Genomic DNA, 16,726 nt, shown 5'->3' with positions numbered 1-16,726 from the left:
CTTTTTACTTAGTGCATTGCCTTATTATTTAAATGTCAACAATGGAAAATTAGCTACTGCTACATACATTGTGGTACTGTCAAGTTTAATGACATTTTAAAAGCCTGGTAGAGGTGACAGAACCCAGTGTGAATCTCTTTTTCTGCCTTCTCAAAATTTCAGACATTACATATCTTCCTCCTAATATTGAACAAACTGTCAACATGCTGAATTGATGGTAGTAATCCCAAATCCCATTTGATATGGGTAAGCAGGGGAAAAGGAAGATATAAATGACAGCTATGACAGGCAATAGTATACATAAATGACATACTATTACGGTATACAATATCATAGGAATCACAAATACATTCAGCAAAATATCCTGGCTTTTAATCTTACATGTCAAGAAAGTGAGACCATCCATTTAATTAAAATCCTGTTTTATTAATAAGCTGATAATTAACTCACTAGTTTCACTAAATTCTATGTACCGTTCAGCTATGTTGAGTCTTGGCATTTTTATAGTACCTAACAACTAGTGTGTCAAAATGGTCTTAGAATTACTGAGCCATATCCTACTGTTGTTTAGGTGTTCCCACACAAGAGCTAGAACAGAGGTGGGCAAACTGCAGCCCGCGGGCCACATACGGCCTGGAGGACCGTCCTGCCCAGCCCTTGAGCTCCCATCCGGGGAGGATAGCCCCCGGCCCCTCCCCTGCTGTCCCCCTCCCCCGCAGCCTCAGCGCGCCGTGCCGCCAGCGCTCTGGGCGGCAGGGCTGCGAGCTTCTGCTGGGCAGTGCGGCTCTAGCCTGTGCGGCCGCATGGCTGGCTCTGGCCAGTCGGTGCGGTTGCCAGTCCTGGTGGTCTGAGCGGCATGATAAGGGGGCAGGGAGCAGGGAGGTCCTGGGGGGCAGTCAGGGGACAGGGAGAAGGGGGCGGTTGGATAGGTGTGGGAGTCCCAGGAGGCCTGTCAGGGGGCGGGGGTGTGGATAGGGGGCGGGGCAGTCAGGGGACAGGGAGCAGGGGGGGTTGGATAGGGGGTGGGGTCCTGGGGGGGCAGTTAGGAGCGGTGGGGTCCCAGGAGGAGGCGTTCAGGGGACAGGGAGCAGGGGGGGTTGGATGGGGCGGAGGTTCTGGGTGGGGCGGTCAGGGGACGGGGAGGTGTGGGGGGGTGGATAGGGGGTGGGGTTCCAGGGGAGCGGTTAGGGTCGGGGGTTCTTGGGAGGGGGCGGTCAGGGGGCAAGGAGCGGGGGGGTTTGGATGGGTCGAGGGTTCTGAGGGGGGCAGTCAGGGGGAGGGGGCGGATAGGGCACGGGGGCCAGGCTGTTTGGGGAGGCACAGCCTTCCCTACCCGGCTCTCCATACAGTTTTGGAACCCCAATGTGGCCCTCAGGCCAAAAAGTTTGCCCACCCCTGAGCTAGAACACTGTGCAAGGATCTTCTTACAAAGTTTCTCCTGAATAGTTCCATTTGAGAGGGCACTGGAACTAGGAAGGGGATTGACCCACTGTCAAGGCTGATTCCTCACTCTGGCACTTCGAGTGCAGAAGGTGGGTGCCCGCAAGGATTCTAAAAATTAATACTGACCACTCTAGGCTTGTATTAAACTCTTAAGGTTATAGCTTCTCTTTGACCTTGGATGGGTAGATGCTGCCACCACTCAAGTGCAACCTCCCCCGCTTTTTTGGAACCCAGGAAGGCGCACTTGGGAATTCCTTCCTGTGGGGTACCCTCAAGCCCTTTCACACACACCCCTCCCGGGGAAGAGCTGAGAAAGAAAGCAAAGGAAATCAGCTGTTGCCACCAGCTAATGAAACAACATATGCACAAACCTCTTAGGACACAAAAACCCAATCCTGTTCTTAAAAAAGGTAAATTTTATTAAAAACAAAAAGAAAATACATTTGGAACTTAAGCTACTGCTAGATTTAAAAAGAGCAAATATAATAATTAAGCATCAAGAATGGCTTTCTGGAGGTCCAGCTTAAAGGTTACAAGTGAAATAAAAGCACTTGGGTTAGCACAGAGAGAAGTCCACAAGCCATAAAGAAATAAACCTAATCGTGTCTTCCTAGACATTTCCTGATCTACTTACATATCTGGGGTTTTTAAAGGAGTAGTTTCTAGGTATGAGCTGATTGTTTTTCATACCTGGCTTAATGTTTTTTACAGCATAGTTCCAGCCCCATCCCTGCTCTGTCCCCTCTCTCCGGAGAACAACAACAGACAGACAAAAGGGGAGTCTTGTTTCAATTTTAAAAAGTTCTAGCCCTCCCATTGGCTCTTTTGCCAGGTGCTCACTCACTTCCTTTTTCCTATGCATTCAGTCAGACTTTTTAACCCTTTACAGGTAAAGCAAGTAGAGAACAGCTACCAACAGGGATTTTATAGCTAACTGTCTGGCTGGGTGTCCATAAAAGGGAACTACCCCTCCCCCCCACCCCCCCCCCCACACTTCATTTATCACACCCACAAAACCCATAGATGCTCCAAGATTCACACAGATTTTGGGACATTTCCAAAGACCCAGAGCATACATGCAGCAGCCCAAGGCCTGTATCCTGCTCTTTAACCTCTCCCATTGCAGCACATACTGATATACAACCCCTAACTTGAGGCTTCACAGAAATCTACACTGGAGCAATGGGTTTGTGTTTTAATATAGGGGGATTTACTTTTATCTAGCAGTAGCTGCTACATGAATTGATGCTTGGAAATCCATCAGGATTTGAGAGAAGCATGCCACAGAATGCAGCTATTCCTCAACTAAGTATACAGGATGGAAAATGCAGCAGAATCACTGCTCACACGCACTCCCACTGAAGATTTGAGGGATTTTCTCGCACATTGTTTTTAGCTTCCCAGCAGAGGGTAGTATGTACCCCAAAGTTTTGATTTTATACTACTTACTTGCAACACACCTAAAATCTGGAATCTCTAATGCTCTCAGTCTTTCTTCCAGAGGGGTAGCTTCAAGAACATCAGAAATTCAGGATCTGAAATTTGATGCTACAATATTTCAGCCATTTTTTTCATAGCGCTGACAATTTTTTCTGTATAAATTACATGACTTGTGGGATAGCCTGGGATATACTGGGATGTTTCTTATCTAAGTCTTGCTAAATTTTAGATGGTGATTCTTTAAATATAGATTCCAGGTTGTATTCATATTATTACCATAAGGATTCCATACAACTGATTAACCCTAAACACTGAAACATATTAGGTATCAGAAAATTGATGCAGTACTTCCGAAAGAATTGGTGCTTTGTATCTTATCACTGTTTAATATTAACATTGGTTTCAAAAGCTTTTATTTCAATCCAAACTCGATCCTCTTCAAAAGGCCTCAAAAATTAAAGAACCATGCTGACTGAAATTGAGGTGTTTGGAAGCAAAAATGGGAAGTATTGTACCAAAACTACTGGCCCTTTTTATACTGTCATTTTAAAACTGAGTAAATAAATATAAAAAACTACATTCAAATTCGGACTTGAATCAGCAAACTGGTTTTTACCTTACTCCCTTACATCTAAGGATTCAAACTCAGTGCAGGGAAGTTACATGCTCATCATAGTCATAAGAGTGTTTCAGTGCAGTTTCTAAGAATGAGGTGTCTGCATCACAACTGTCATCTTTATTGGCAATTTCAGCAGAGAGGGCAAGCAATAAATGAACATGGAAATGGAATTATCCTCTCTCAACTAGAAGTGCTGTCTAAGTCAAGTTTCAGGAGCGTCATATGGAAAAAAATGCATACTTCAGCCTGTGCTGAAGACAAATAGAGGACTTTGGTTTTCAGGGCTGACCCTCCGTTACCTTTCAGAAGCACTTATTTCACAACAATGTTAAAAATATACTGGACAAAATATAGTGCTCTGTGAATGATTTTCTTAAAAGGTGTTGAGTTTCTGTACGTATAAACACAATCTCTGTTAAGGTAAAAATGAAAAACATAATAAGAGTTCGCAAACTATTGCTACTTATATATTTTGTAATATTATAGTCACTTTTCAAGGTGTTCTGTCCTGCTTTTCCCATACGCTCTCTAAAAAGGCAGTTTTTAGGGAAACTACATTTTTGACCAGACTAAGATTCCTATACCTAACACATAAACTACTACTGGCATGATTAAAATGTTCTCATTATGAAGATTCTGAATAAAGGCTCCATATAAAAACTAGCATAGGAACATCTTTATTTTTCTTTACTTAATGATGTCTATTTAGGGCTTTTCTACACAGGGAAATGGATCGGACTAGCTTCTTGTATGGATGCTTGTGTCCCAGAATAAGAGTGCTTTTTCTGATTTAAATTAATCCACTTTGGAAGTGGATTAAGCTAAAGTGTAAAAAGGCACTCTTATTCCAGAATAAGAGTGTCCACATGGGAGTTATTCTGGACTAGCTATAGCACTTCAGATTCACATCCTACCTTCTTCTGGAATAACTTCCCTGTGTAGGCAAGTCCTTTAATACTTTCTCCCATCCCTTCAAATCGTGACATAATAAAGAAAACAATCTGTAAAGAGGTTTGTCAGGACATTTACAAGTCATGCTGTTTATGCACTGATGTTTTCACATCATTATTTCAAACTGTCATAAATATAAAGGGAAGGGTAACAACCTTTATGTATGCAGTAATATAAAATCCCTCTTGGCCAGAGGTACAGAATCCCTTTATCTGTTAGGGGTTAATCAGTTCAATTAACCTCGTTGGCACCTGACCAGAAGGACCAATGGAGAAAGAAGATACTTTCAAATCTGGGGGGGAGAGAAGGCTTTGTTTTTATGCTCTGTGTGTGTTCTCTCCGAGACAAAGAGAGAGACCAAGCAAGTAATCCAGCTCCTACTGAATGATACATCTAAATTACAGGAATAGTAAGTAAGAGCAAGGAAATGTGTTAGAGTATCTTTTGTTTTAGCTTGTGAATTTTCCCTATGGGTAGAGGGAGGTTTATCCCTGTTTTTTTGTAACTTTAAAGTTTTGCCGAGAGGGGAATCATCTATGTTTTGAATCTGATTACCCTGTAAAATTACCTTCCATCCTGATTTTACAGAGGTGCTTCTTTTACCTTTTTTTTATAATAAAGTTCTGTTTTTTTTAAGAATCTGATTGGGTTTAGTGTCCTAAAAGCCCAAGGATTTGGTCTGTGCTCACCTGTACCAATTGGTGAGGATATTATTCTCAAGCCTCCCCAGGAAAGGGGGTGAAGGGGCTTGGGGGGGAATATTTTGGGGAACAGGAACTCCGAGTGGTTCTTTTCTTTGAACCTTTGTCTAACTCACTTGGTGGTGGCAGCGAATACCATCCAAGGACAAGAAGGGATTTGTGCCTTGGGGAAGTTTTAACCTAAGCTGGTAGAAATAAGATTAGGGGGTCTTTCATGTGGATCCCCACATCTGTACCCCAGAGTACCCCTGACACAAACATACATTACAATTGCTGGATTTTGAATCCACATTTTTGGAAGAAGACATTCCGGCTGGAGGCAGTATGGGTTTTGAAAATGTGAAGTGGATAGGTGTTTTTTTTGAAAAGTGTTAAAAAATGCAAGAGGGATGAAGATGCGAGGAATTTTTGGCATGGTGTGATCAGCTATATCAACAATGATGGGTCTTGATTTGTCAGAGATCAGATGAGATTTTCCACATTTCTTTTGTCTGAGAAAAATTGCTCTCTGATGAGGAAGATCTGTGCAACTCAAGGTTGCCTGGTATGGGAGATTTTAGGTAAAATGTTTACATGGGGGGGATGTGCACTACGTTGTGTGGTCCATGTAAGATGGGCAACTGGATCTGTGCTTCTGCAGATCCAGTAGCCTGGAATCCTGCAGAGCTGATACAGACATGTAGTGGCTGCTTCTGAAGCCAGAGTCTAGAAACAGCAACTGCAGAGGAGCTACCCATATGTGAAAATGACTCAATTTCATCTATGTCTTTGAGTAGAGATGATTAATTTGCAGCAGCACTTTTAAAATACCCATACCCATTCTTCACAGAGTCAAGTAGCTCTGTAGTAAAAATGATGTAACCAGGATATTTGACATGTCCATGTCCTAGTACAGGATGACCAGCTATAAGCAAGGAACAATGTAGCCAAGATATTTTAACAAATCATAGAAGCAATTGTTATGTGACTCTTATTCTCCTTAGATGACATGGCATAGGGGTTTCAAATATGTTTCACACACACATATTCCTTGTTTAATGATATTTTAAACCCGTTTTTCCTGAATGCAGAAATTAGTGTAATCTGCAAGAGAAGCTCTCAGAAGAAAATTACTTCATCGGATTATTGTTCCTTCAGGGGATCACAGAATCATAGAATATCAGGGTTGGAAGGGACCTCAGGAGGTCATCTAGTCCAACCCCCTGCTCAAAGCAGGATCAATCCCCAACTAAATCATCCCAGCCAGGGTTTTGTCAAGCCTGACCTTAAAAACTTCTAAGGAAGGAGATTCCACCACCTCCCGAGGTAACGCATTCCAGTGTTTCACCACCCTCCTTGTGAAAAAGTTTTTCCTAATATCCGACCTAAACCTCCCCCTCTGCAACTTGAGACCATAACTCCTCGTTCTGTCATCTGGTACCACTGAGAACAGTCTAGATCCATCCTCTTTGGAACCCCCTTTCAGGTAGTTGAAAGCAGCTATCAAATCCCCCCTCATTATTTTCTTCCGCAGACTAAATAATCCCAGTTCCCTCAGCCTCTCCTCATAAGTCATAAATCATGTGTACTTCTCCATCTATTCTGAGGAGAACCCTTGCTTCCATTCACTTAGGGCAGGTCTTAGTTTTTCTAGAGGTGTACAAGAGATAATTAAAATAGTTTGTGGAACCTGAACTCAGACAAATAGGATGGTGCATCTGTACACCCTTGGAGCTTGCAAACTAACTCTACTGGACGTTTGAGAGAAGTTATGAACTCTACTAAGAGCTCAGGTAATTTGTATTATCCAAAATTAACCATCTCGAAAAAACTTCCAGTACATTCTGCACCACATCATGCCTCCTATATTCACACATTGATGAGACCATACATACCCAGATCTCTTTTCTTACGAGCACAAATTCCCTTACACCATGGCAGGGTCTTGCAGAGAGACTTCTCTGCACAATCTGAAGTCTGGGCCTGAGAAGGGGGTGGAGACTTTTAGTTGAAAGGCACTCTGCCAGAAAATGCAACATAAGAACCAAAAGTTTGCCACCTTGTTTAACACCATTTGTACAGCCACTAAAAATGGCTTCAGTTTTAGAGATTTTAAAACACACTGCAAATTGCAGGCCAAAAATGGTTTTAATCCTGCATAAAACTATATTGATACCCAGGGAGTAAAATACTTTATAAAAGCAATTGCAAAGTCTCTTAGCCCTGGTCTACACTAGGACTTTAGGTCGAATTTAGCAGCGTTAAATCGATGTAAACCTGCACCCGTCCACACAATGAAGCCCTTTATTTCGACTTAAAGGGCTCTTAAAATCGATTTCCTTACTCCACCCCTGACAAGTGGATTAGTGCTTAAATCGACGTTGCCGGCTCGAATTTGGGGTACTGTGGACACAATTCGATGGTATTGGCCTCCGGGAGCTATCCCAGAGTGCTCCATTATGACCGCTCTGGACAGCACTCTCAACTCAGATGCACTGGCCAGGTAGACAGGAAAAGAACCGCGAACTTTTGAATCTCATTTCCTGTTCGGCCAGCGTGGCAAGCTGCAGGTGACCATGCAGAGCTCATCAGCACAGGTGACCATGATGGAGTCCCAGAATCGCAAAAGAGCTCCAGCATCGACCGAACGGGAGGTACGGGATCTGATCGCTGTTTGGGGAGAGGAATCCGTGCTATCAGAACTCCGTTCCAGTTTTCGAAATGCCAAAACCTTTGTCAAAATCTCCCAGGGCATGAAGGACAGAGGCCATAACAGGGACCCGAAGCAGTGCCGCGTGAAACTGAAGGAGCTGAGGCAAGCCTACCAGAAAACCAGAGAAGCGAACAGCCGCTCTGGGTCAGAGCCCCAAACATGCCGCTTCTATGATGAGCTGCATGCCATTTTAGGGGGTTCAGCCACCACTACCCCAGCCGTGTTGTTTGACTCCTTCAATGGAGATGGAGGCAATACGGAAGCAGGTTTTGGGGACGAAGAAGATGATGATGAGGAGGAGGTTGTAGATAGCTCACAGCAAGCAAGCGGAGAAACCGGTTTTCCCGACAGCCAGGAACTGTTTCTCACCCTAGACCTGGAGCCAGTACCCCCCGAACCCACCCAAGGCTGCCTCCTGGACCCAGCAGGCGGAGAAGGGACCTCTGGTGAGTGTACCTTTTAAAATACTATACATGGTTTAAAAGCAAGCATGTGAAAGGATTACTTTGCCCTGGCATTTGCGGTTCTCCTAGATGTAGTCCTAAAGCCTTTGCAAAAGGTTTCTGGGGAGGGCAGCCTTATTGAGTCCTTCATGGTAGGACACTTTACCACTCCAGGCCAGTAACACGTACTCGGGAATCATTGTAGAACAAAGCATTGCAGTGTATGTTTGCTGGCATTCAAACAACATCCGTTCTTTATCTCTCTGTGTTATCCTCAGGAGAGTGAGATATAATTCATGGTCACCTGGTTGAAATAGAGTGCTTTTCTTCAGGGGACACTCAGAGGAGCCCATTCCTGCTGGGCTGTTTGCCTGTGGCTAAACAGAAATGTTCCCCGCTGTTAGCCACAGGGAGGGGAGAAGGTTGAGGGGGTAGTCACGCGGTGGGAGGAGGCAAAATGCGACCTTGTAACGAAAGCACATGTGCTATGTATATAATGTTAACAGCAAGGTTTACCCTGAAAGAGTGTAGCCACTGTTTTATAAAATGTGTCTTTTTAAATACCGCTGTCCCTTTTTTTTTCTCCACCAGCTGAATGTGTTTCAATGATCACAGGATCTTCTCCTTCCCAGAGGCTAGTGAAGCTTAGAAAGAAAAAAAAACGCACTTGCGATGAAATGTTCTCCGAGCTCATGCTGTCCTCCCACACTGACAGAGCACAGACGAATGCATGGAGGCAAATAATGTCAGAGTGCAGGAAAGCACAAAATGACCGGGAGGAGAGGTGGCGGGCTGAAGAGAGTAAGTGGCGGGCTGAAGAGAGTAAGTGGCAGGCTGAAGACAGGGCTGAAGCTCAAATGTGGCGGCAGCGTGATGAGAGGAGGCAGGATTCAATGCTGAGGCTGTTGCAGGACCAAACCAGTATGCTCCACTGTATGGTTGAGCTGCAGCAAAGGCAGCTGGAGCACAGACTGCCACTGCTGCCCCTCTGTAACCAACCGCCCTCCTCCCCAAGTTCCATAGCCTCCACACCCAGATGCCCAAGAACGCGGTGGGGGGGCCTCCGGCCAACCAGCCACTCCACCACAGAGGATTGCCCAAAAAAAAGAAGGCTGTCATTCAATAAATTTTAAAGTTGTAAACTTTTAAAGTGCTGTGCGGCATTTTCCTTCCCTCCTCCACCACCCATCCTGGGCTACCTTGGTAGTCATCCCCCTATTTGTGTGATGAATGAATAAAGAATGCATGAATGTGAAGCAACAATGACTTTATTGCCTCTGCAAGCGGTGATTGAAGGGAGGAGGGGCGGGTGGTTAGCTTACAGGGAAGTAGAGTGAACCCAGGGGCGGGGGGTTTCATCAAGGAGAAACAAACAGAACTTTCACACCGTAGCCTGGCCAGTCATGAAACTGGTTTTCAAAGCTTCTCTGATGCGTACCGCGCCCTCCTGTGCTTTTCTAACCGCCCTGGTGTCTGGCTGCGCGTAACCAGCAGCCAGGCGATTTGCCTCAACCTCCCACCCCGCCATAAACGTCTCCCCCTTACTCTCACAGATATTGTGGAGCACACAGCAAGCAGTAATAACAGTGGGAATATTGGTTTCGCTGAGGTCTAAGTGAGTCAGTAAACTGCGCCAGCGCGCCTTTAAACGTCCAAATGCACATTCTACCACCATTCTGCACTTGCTCAGCCTGTAGTTGAACAGCTCCTGACTACTGTCCAGGCTGCCTGTGTACGGCTTCATGAGCCATGGCATTAAGGGGTAGGCTGGGTCCCCAAGGATACATATAGGCATTTCAACATCCCCAACAGTTATTTTCTGGTCTGGGAATAAAGTCCCTTCCTGCAGCTTTTGAAACAGACCAGAGTTCCTGAAGATGCGAGCATCATGCACCTTTCCCGGCCATCCCACGTTGATGTTGGTGAAACGTCCCTTGTGATCCACCAGAGCTTGCAGCACTATCGAAAAGTACCCCTTGCGGTTTATGTACTCGGCGGCTTGGTGCTCCGGTGCCAAGATAGGGATATGGGTTCCGTCTATAGCCCCACCACAGTTAGGGAATCCCATTGCAGCAAAGCCATCCACTATGACCTGCACATTTCCCAGGGTCACTACCCTTGATATCAGCAGATCTTTGATTGCGTGGGCTACTTGCATCACAGCAGCCCCCACAGTAGATTTGCCCACTCCAAATTGATTCCCAACTGACCGGTAGCTGTCTGGCGTTGCAAGCTTCCACAGGGCTATCGCCACTCGCTTCTCAACTGTGCGGGCTGCTCTCATCTTGGTATTCATGCGCCTCAGGGCAGGGGAAAGCAAGTCACAAAGTTCCATGAAAGTGCCCTTACGCATGCGAAAGTTTCGCAGCCACTGGGAATCGTCCCAGACCTGCAACACTATGCGGTCCCACCAGTCTGTGCTTGTTTCCCGAGCCCAGAATTGGCGTTCCACAGCATGAACCTGCCCCATTAGCACCATGATGCATGCATTGGCAGGGCCCATGCTTTCAGAGAAATCTGTGTCCATGTCCTGATCACTCACGTGACTGTGCTGACGTCGCCTCCTCGCCCGGTATCGCTTTGCCAGGTTCTGGTGCTGCATATACTGCTGGATAATGCGTGTGGTGTTTAATGTGCTCCTAATTGCCAAAGTGAGCTGAGCGGCCTCCATGCTTGCCTTGGTATGGCGTCCGCACAGAAAAAAGGCGCGGAACGATTGTCTGCCGTTGCTCTGACGGAGGGAGGGGCGACTGACGACACGGCTTACAGGGTTGGCTTCAGGGAGCTAAAATCAACAAAGGGGGTGTCTTTACATCAAGGAGTATTTCAGGCAGGACTTTACGGAGGGTTCCAATAAGAAATGGTGCACCTAAGTTATCGTTCTTATTGGAACAAGGAGGTTAGCCTGGCCTCTGATTGATACATGGCTAGATTTACCTCGCTGCACCTTCTCTGTGAGTGACTGCAGTGTGACCTAGAGGAATGAGTCCCCTAGACAGGGGAGGAGGCAAATGAGTACAAAACAAATCTGGTCTATTTCTTGTTTTGACCCACTCCATCTATCTTTTACATCTTTGGCTGGCAGCAGACGGTGCAGAAGGACTGCATGCCATCCACATCTCATGGCTGCTCGGCAGAAGATGGTACAGTACGACTGCTAGCCATCCTCATCTCTTGCCTGCCTGGCAGAAGATGGTACAATACGACTACTAGCAATCCTCATCTCTTGCCTGCCTGGCAGAAGATGGTACAGTACGACTGCTAGCAGTCCGTATCGCCGGCCCGCTCACCATAAGACGGTTCAATAGGACTGACTGCAGGACTAAAGAGAATGACCTGGTCAAGTCACTCCAAATTTAGTCCCTGCGCCCATGTCTGCCCAGGCGCTCCCAGCCGACGTGGCCAGGAGTACCTCGGACACGATGAGGATGACTACCAATCGTATTGCACCGTCTGCTGCCAGAAGGCAATGGGTTGCTGCTACTGTGCAGCAAAGCCGTACCGCGTCTGCCAGCACCCAGGAGACATAGGGTGACGGTTACCTGAGCGGGCTCCATGCTTGCCGTGGTATGACGTCTGCACAGGTAACTCAGGAAAAAAGGCGCGAAATGATTGTCTACCCTTGCTTTCACAGAGGGAGGGAGGGAACGGGGGCCTGACGATACGTACCCAGAACCACCCGCGACAATGTTTTAGCCCCATCAGAGTGCTCCATTGTGACTGCTCTGGACAGCACTCTCAGATGCCCGATTGTTTGCCGTTGCTCTGACGCCGGGAGGGGCGACTGAGGACACGGCTTACAGGGTTGGCTTCAGGGAGCTAAAATCAACAAAGGGGGTGGCTTTACATCTAGGAGTATTTCAGGCAGGACTTCACGGAGGGTTCCAATAAGAAATGGTGCACCTAAGTTATCGTTCTTATTGGAACAAGAAGGTTAGCCTGGCCTCTGATTGATACATGGCTAGATTTACCTCGCTGCACCTTCTCTGTGAGTGACTGCAGTGTGACCTAGAAGAATGAGTCCCCTAGACAGGGGATGGGGGGAAGCAAATGAGTACAAAACAAATCTGGTCTATTTCTTGTTTTGATCCACTCCATCTATCTTTTAAATCTTTGGCTGGCAGCAGACGGTGCAGAAGGACTGCATGCCACCCACATCTCATGGCTGCTCGGCAGAAGATGGTACAGTACGACTGCTAGCAGTCCGTATCGCCTGCCCGCTCACCATAAGACGGTTCAATAGGACTGACTGCAGGACTAAAGAGAATGACCTGGTCAAGTCACTCCAAATTTAGTCCCTGCGCCCATGTCTGCCCAGGCGCTCCCAGCCGACGTGGCCAGGAGCACCTCGGACATGACGATGACGGCTACCAGTCGTACTGTACCGTCTGCTGCCACAAGGCAAGGGGTTGCTGCTACTGTGTAGCAATGCCGTACCGTGTCTGCCAGCACCCAGGAGACATAGGGTGACGGTTACCTGAGCGGGCTCCATGCTTGCCGTGGTATGGCGTCTGCACAGGTAACTCAGGAAAAAAGGCGCGAAATGATTGTCTGCCCTTGCTTTCACGGAGGGAGGGAGGGAACGGGGGGCCTGACGATATGTACCCAGAACCACCCGCGACAATGTTTTAGCCCCATCAGGCATTGGGATCTCAACCCAGAATTCCAATGGGCAGTGGAGACTGCAGGAACTGTGGGATAGCTACCCACGGTGCAACGCTCCGGAAGTCGACTCTAGCCTCGGTACTGTGGAAGCACTCCGCCGAGTTAATGCACTTAATGCACTTAGAGCATTTTCTGTGGGGACACACACACTCGAATATATAAAACCGATTTCTAAAAAACGACTTCTATAAATTCAACCTTATTCCGTAGTGTAGACATACCCTTAGGCTTTGTCTACACCAGCACTTTTGTCAGTAACACTTTTGTCGGTCAGGGGTGTGAAAAAACACACCCTTAACATAGGCACTGACTCCGTGGGTGCTCTGGGGCTGGAGCATTCCTGAGGAAACAATGGTGGGTGCTGAGCACCCACTGACAGCCCTCCTATCAGAACCTTCCCCTCCCCATAGCACCTCCTGCCTGCTGGCAGGTCAGGTGGATCAGCACCTCCCCCCTCCCTCCCCGTGCCTCCCACCTGCTGTGATCAGCTGTTTTGCAGCATGCAGGAGGCTGGGAGGGAGGGGGAAGGAGCGAGGACATAGCATGCTCGGGGGAGGGGGTGTGAAGAGGTGGGGAGGGGCGGGGGTGGGACCTTGGGGGAGGGTATGGAGTGGGGTGGGGCCTTGGGCAGAGCTGGGGATCAAGCACCCCCCAGCACATTGGAAAGTCAGTGCTTGTGCCCCTAATCAACGAAAGTTTCACCAACAAAAGCACAGTGTGGAAATGTTATACCAATAAAAACAAAAACCAGCAGGATCTTATTAAAGGGAAAAAGGCAAAATACCACATTTATTGTGAATACAGAAAGAATCATAGTAAGCAGTTAGTTATAGCTATAACATTCCATTCAATCTCATATTTATTCACACATTCATTCATATATACACACACACACACACAGGTTCTGCAAGGTTGTTATCATAGTAAGCAGTTAGTTTTTAGCTATAACATTCCATTCAATCTCATATTTATTCACACAAAGAAAATGAGTACTTGTGGCACCTTAGAGACTAACCAATTTATTTGAGCATAAGCTTGCATCCGATGAAGTGAGCTGTAGCTCACGAAAGCTTATGCTCAAATAAATTGGTTAGTCTCTAAGGTGCCACAAGTACTCCTTTTCTTTTTGTGAATACAGACTAACACGGCTGTTACTCTGAAATCTGTCTTTATTCACACATTCATTCATACACACACACACACAGACACACATACAGAGGTTTTGCAAGGTTGTTATCATAGTTACCAGCCTTAGAGTTGCTCATGCCAAGCCACTGGCCAGGTGGCCTGGACATGAGGAGGGAGCAGGGCCTTGTCAGATGTTTATCTGATGCTCCTGGAAGTTGGTTTGCAGAATCAGACCCCAAAGTTCTCACTTTCTAGAGTCCATTTTTATAGGAATTTCTTCCTATGCCAGTCTATGGGAATTGCTTCATCATGCTGTTGCTGAATCAATCAGCAGATAGCACATTCCTGATGGCTCCATGCTGCTAGATGTTATCTTGTTCTTTGATTCTCCCATCCTTGAGGCTGTTGGGTGGATTCCAGTCTGCCCTCCGGGGGTCCTCCGGTTATTTCCACTTGACGCCTTCTTCAGCCAATGGACACTGGATTCTTAGGCTGGCACCTCCCTGATCATTCAGATATTATCCACACCAAGCATCCATCCACATACATCCTCTATCTCTATTTTAATCACAATTGTTAACAAAGCAAGATGAACACAACAAAAGGGCGGGGAGTCTCTGGGTGCTGTTTCTGTTGTTACAGAGTATTGTTTTGAGTCTCTCTCTGTGTGAGTAGTTGTTATTACAAAGAATTGCTTTGAGAACAGACTCTGTCTTAGAATGTACTAACGCAATTAGCAGTTTGCAAGTTTAACACATAGAGGGAGAGAAACAGTACCAAAAACCAAGAGACCTCTTAATTAGTAATACCCTGGAATTTAAACTATGGGGAATCAAACTTATTTGTGATTTTAATACAGAACTTCTTTAATATGATCCAACAGACAGTGCTATGCCACTCATTGAGTTGGTTTTATAATGTCGATTGGAGAGCTCTCTCCCGTCGGCATAATGTGGCTACATGAGCGCTTTTACAGTGGCAGAGCTGTATCAATACAGCCGTGCTGCTGTAAGCTTGTAAGTGTAGACATGAACTGGGAAAACTTCTGTTATCTTCACTGAAACAGTAGACTTGGGATCTGACACAGATGATGGTATCAAATAAGAATAACAACAGCTTTAGGGGTTGTGAGGATCAGGAGAGAAGAACTCCAATCAATATTGGTTGGCCTGAATTTAGATGGTACAGCAGTGAATATGGCTATTCAAAGGGTGCGCAGGCCACGTTTAGGCAAGATACAGTATAGCAAGCTCAAGTGTATCTCAAAAACTTGACATCTATCTTAGAAAGTTATAATGGATTAATTTTTAACACTGAAAAGTGATAAGAAGTTATAATTCAGCTGTTGCCCATTTGATCATAACACAGAAACTCAGTCAGGGCTGTCGTAGTCCAACTTAGGGGCATTCTATTCAGGCAAGACAGGGAAATTTGTGGGGAAACTGTATTTCATTGTGACTGAAGCCTCTTTTATTTTTCAAGGAGACGATCTCTTGTGTGTGCAGATTCATGATTTTGGCACTCACAACAAGGAAAGGCATCTTGGCCCCTCTGTCTGCAAACTTATTCTTATAGAGGGTAAATCTGAAGAGATAAACCTTTCTGGGCCTTTAGAGTAGGTCTATGCTGCAATAAAAGACCTGCAGCAGTGAGTCTCAGAGCCCAGGTCAACTGACTTGGGCTGGCAAGGCTTGGGCTGCAGGTCTAAAAATAATACTGCACGGAGGGGAGGGAGGTCTTTTGGACATAAGACTTCAGGGGGAAAAAAATCAGAAGCTGACTTTGAACATGGGTGTCAGACCCACCAGGATCTAGTAACCACGATCGATCTGATTTCTTTGCGCTGCTGGAGCAGTGCAGACTGGACAGACAAGGGACCAGGAAATGCCTTGAGGTGGACACCTTCAGCACTGAGCATTTTCACAGCGGCATGTAGCCATTTAAATTCATTGCATAACACTCAGCATTTTACAGCTTCAAAACACTGTTCACTTATTAATTAATCCAACAAGACTCCTTCCAACTAGGTAAATAAGTATAATTAACTCTGTTTTACAGATAGGGAAACACACAAAAGGCTTAAGTGAAATACCTGACCTCACGCAGCAAATCAGAGCCAGAGATGAGACTAGAATACAGAATGTATTCAGCTGTTCTATTTAAATGATTATCAGTTTGTATGGTGTGGTTTCTCTCTCTATTCCCCCCATTTAGCGGAACAAAGCGACTGAAAATCAGACACACAGAATCTTCTGTGTGATTGAGATCCTTACTCAGAAATATCTCTAATCTCCTAATTAAATGGTGAAATCTGTGAGAAAGACTTCTTCCATGGTGGATGTATCATCAATGTATCATACTGAACCTTTGACAGCAGAAGGCAAACAGAGTCTCTTAGATGCTCAGTTGGTGGTCAGCAGACCCATGCTTCAACCAATCAGCTACTCTGACTAATCCATGCCAGTTAGTTTTGTTTCCGGGACTAAATAAGTAGTTAACATAGTCCTGGAAATGTGTCAGTCATCCAGTCCTTCACGCATTGGGCCACACTGTAATATCAGTTGTTCAGCACCATTCCACACTGATTCCAATGGAAAGCTGATAGTTAGAGCTCTGCAAATCTGCAGATATCCATGTGTGCAGA

At 46.0% G+C, this 16,726-nt stretch overlaps 1 protein-coding gene across 1 annotated transcript; it reads left to right on the top strand.

Annotated features, from left to right (window-relative positions):
- The first annotated feature begins 7,709 nt into the window (after positions 1–7,709).
- LOC140915212 (uncharacterized) lies at positions 7,710–15,701 on the top strand. Its single transcript, XM_073354785.1, has 3 exons — positions 7,710–8,292; positions 8,881–9,210; positions 15,565–15,701. The coding sequence occupies exons 1-3, from the start codon at positions 7,710–7,712 to the stop codon at positions 15,699–15,701; spliced, it is 1,050 nt and encodes a 349-aa protein (XP_073210886.1).
- Positions 15,702–16,726: the final 1,025 nt, after the last annotated feature.

This window comes from Lepidochelys kempii, chromosome 7 (assembly GCF_965140265.1).
Source record: "Lepidochelys kempii isolate rLepKem1 chromosome 7, rLepKem1.hap2, whole genome shotgun sequence".
Classification (NCBI taxonomy): Eukaryota; Metazoa; Chordata; order Testudines; family Cheloniidae; genus Lepidochelys; species Lepidochelys kempii.
The sequence above is the reverse complement of the archived record's forward strand: the minus strand, read 5'-3'. Positions and strand labels throughout refer to the sequence as shown.

What these genes read in the sequence shown, in the direction of transcription:
- LOC140915212 (XM_073354785.1), top strand. Translation starts at nt 7,710, where the DNA reads ATGCAGAGCTCATCAGCACAGGTGACCATGATGGAGTCCCAGAATCGC. An exon ending in AGGCGGAGAAGGGACCTCTG is followed by an intron (nt 8,293 to 8,880) that starts GTGAGTGTACCT and finishes TTTCTCCACCAG; the next exon opens with CTGAATGTGTTTCAATGATC. An exon ending in GCTGTTGCAGGACCAAACCA is followed by an intron (nt 9,211 to 15,564) that starts GTATGCTCCACT and finishes TTATTTTTCAAG; the next exon opens with GAGACGATCTCTTGTGTGTG.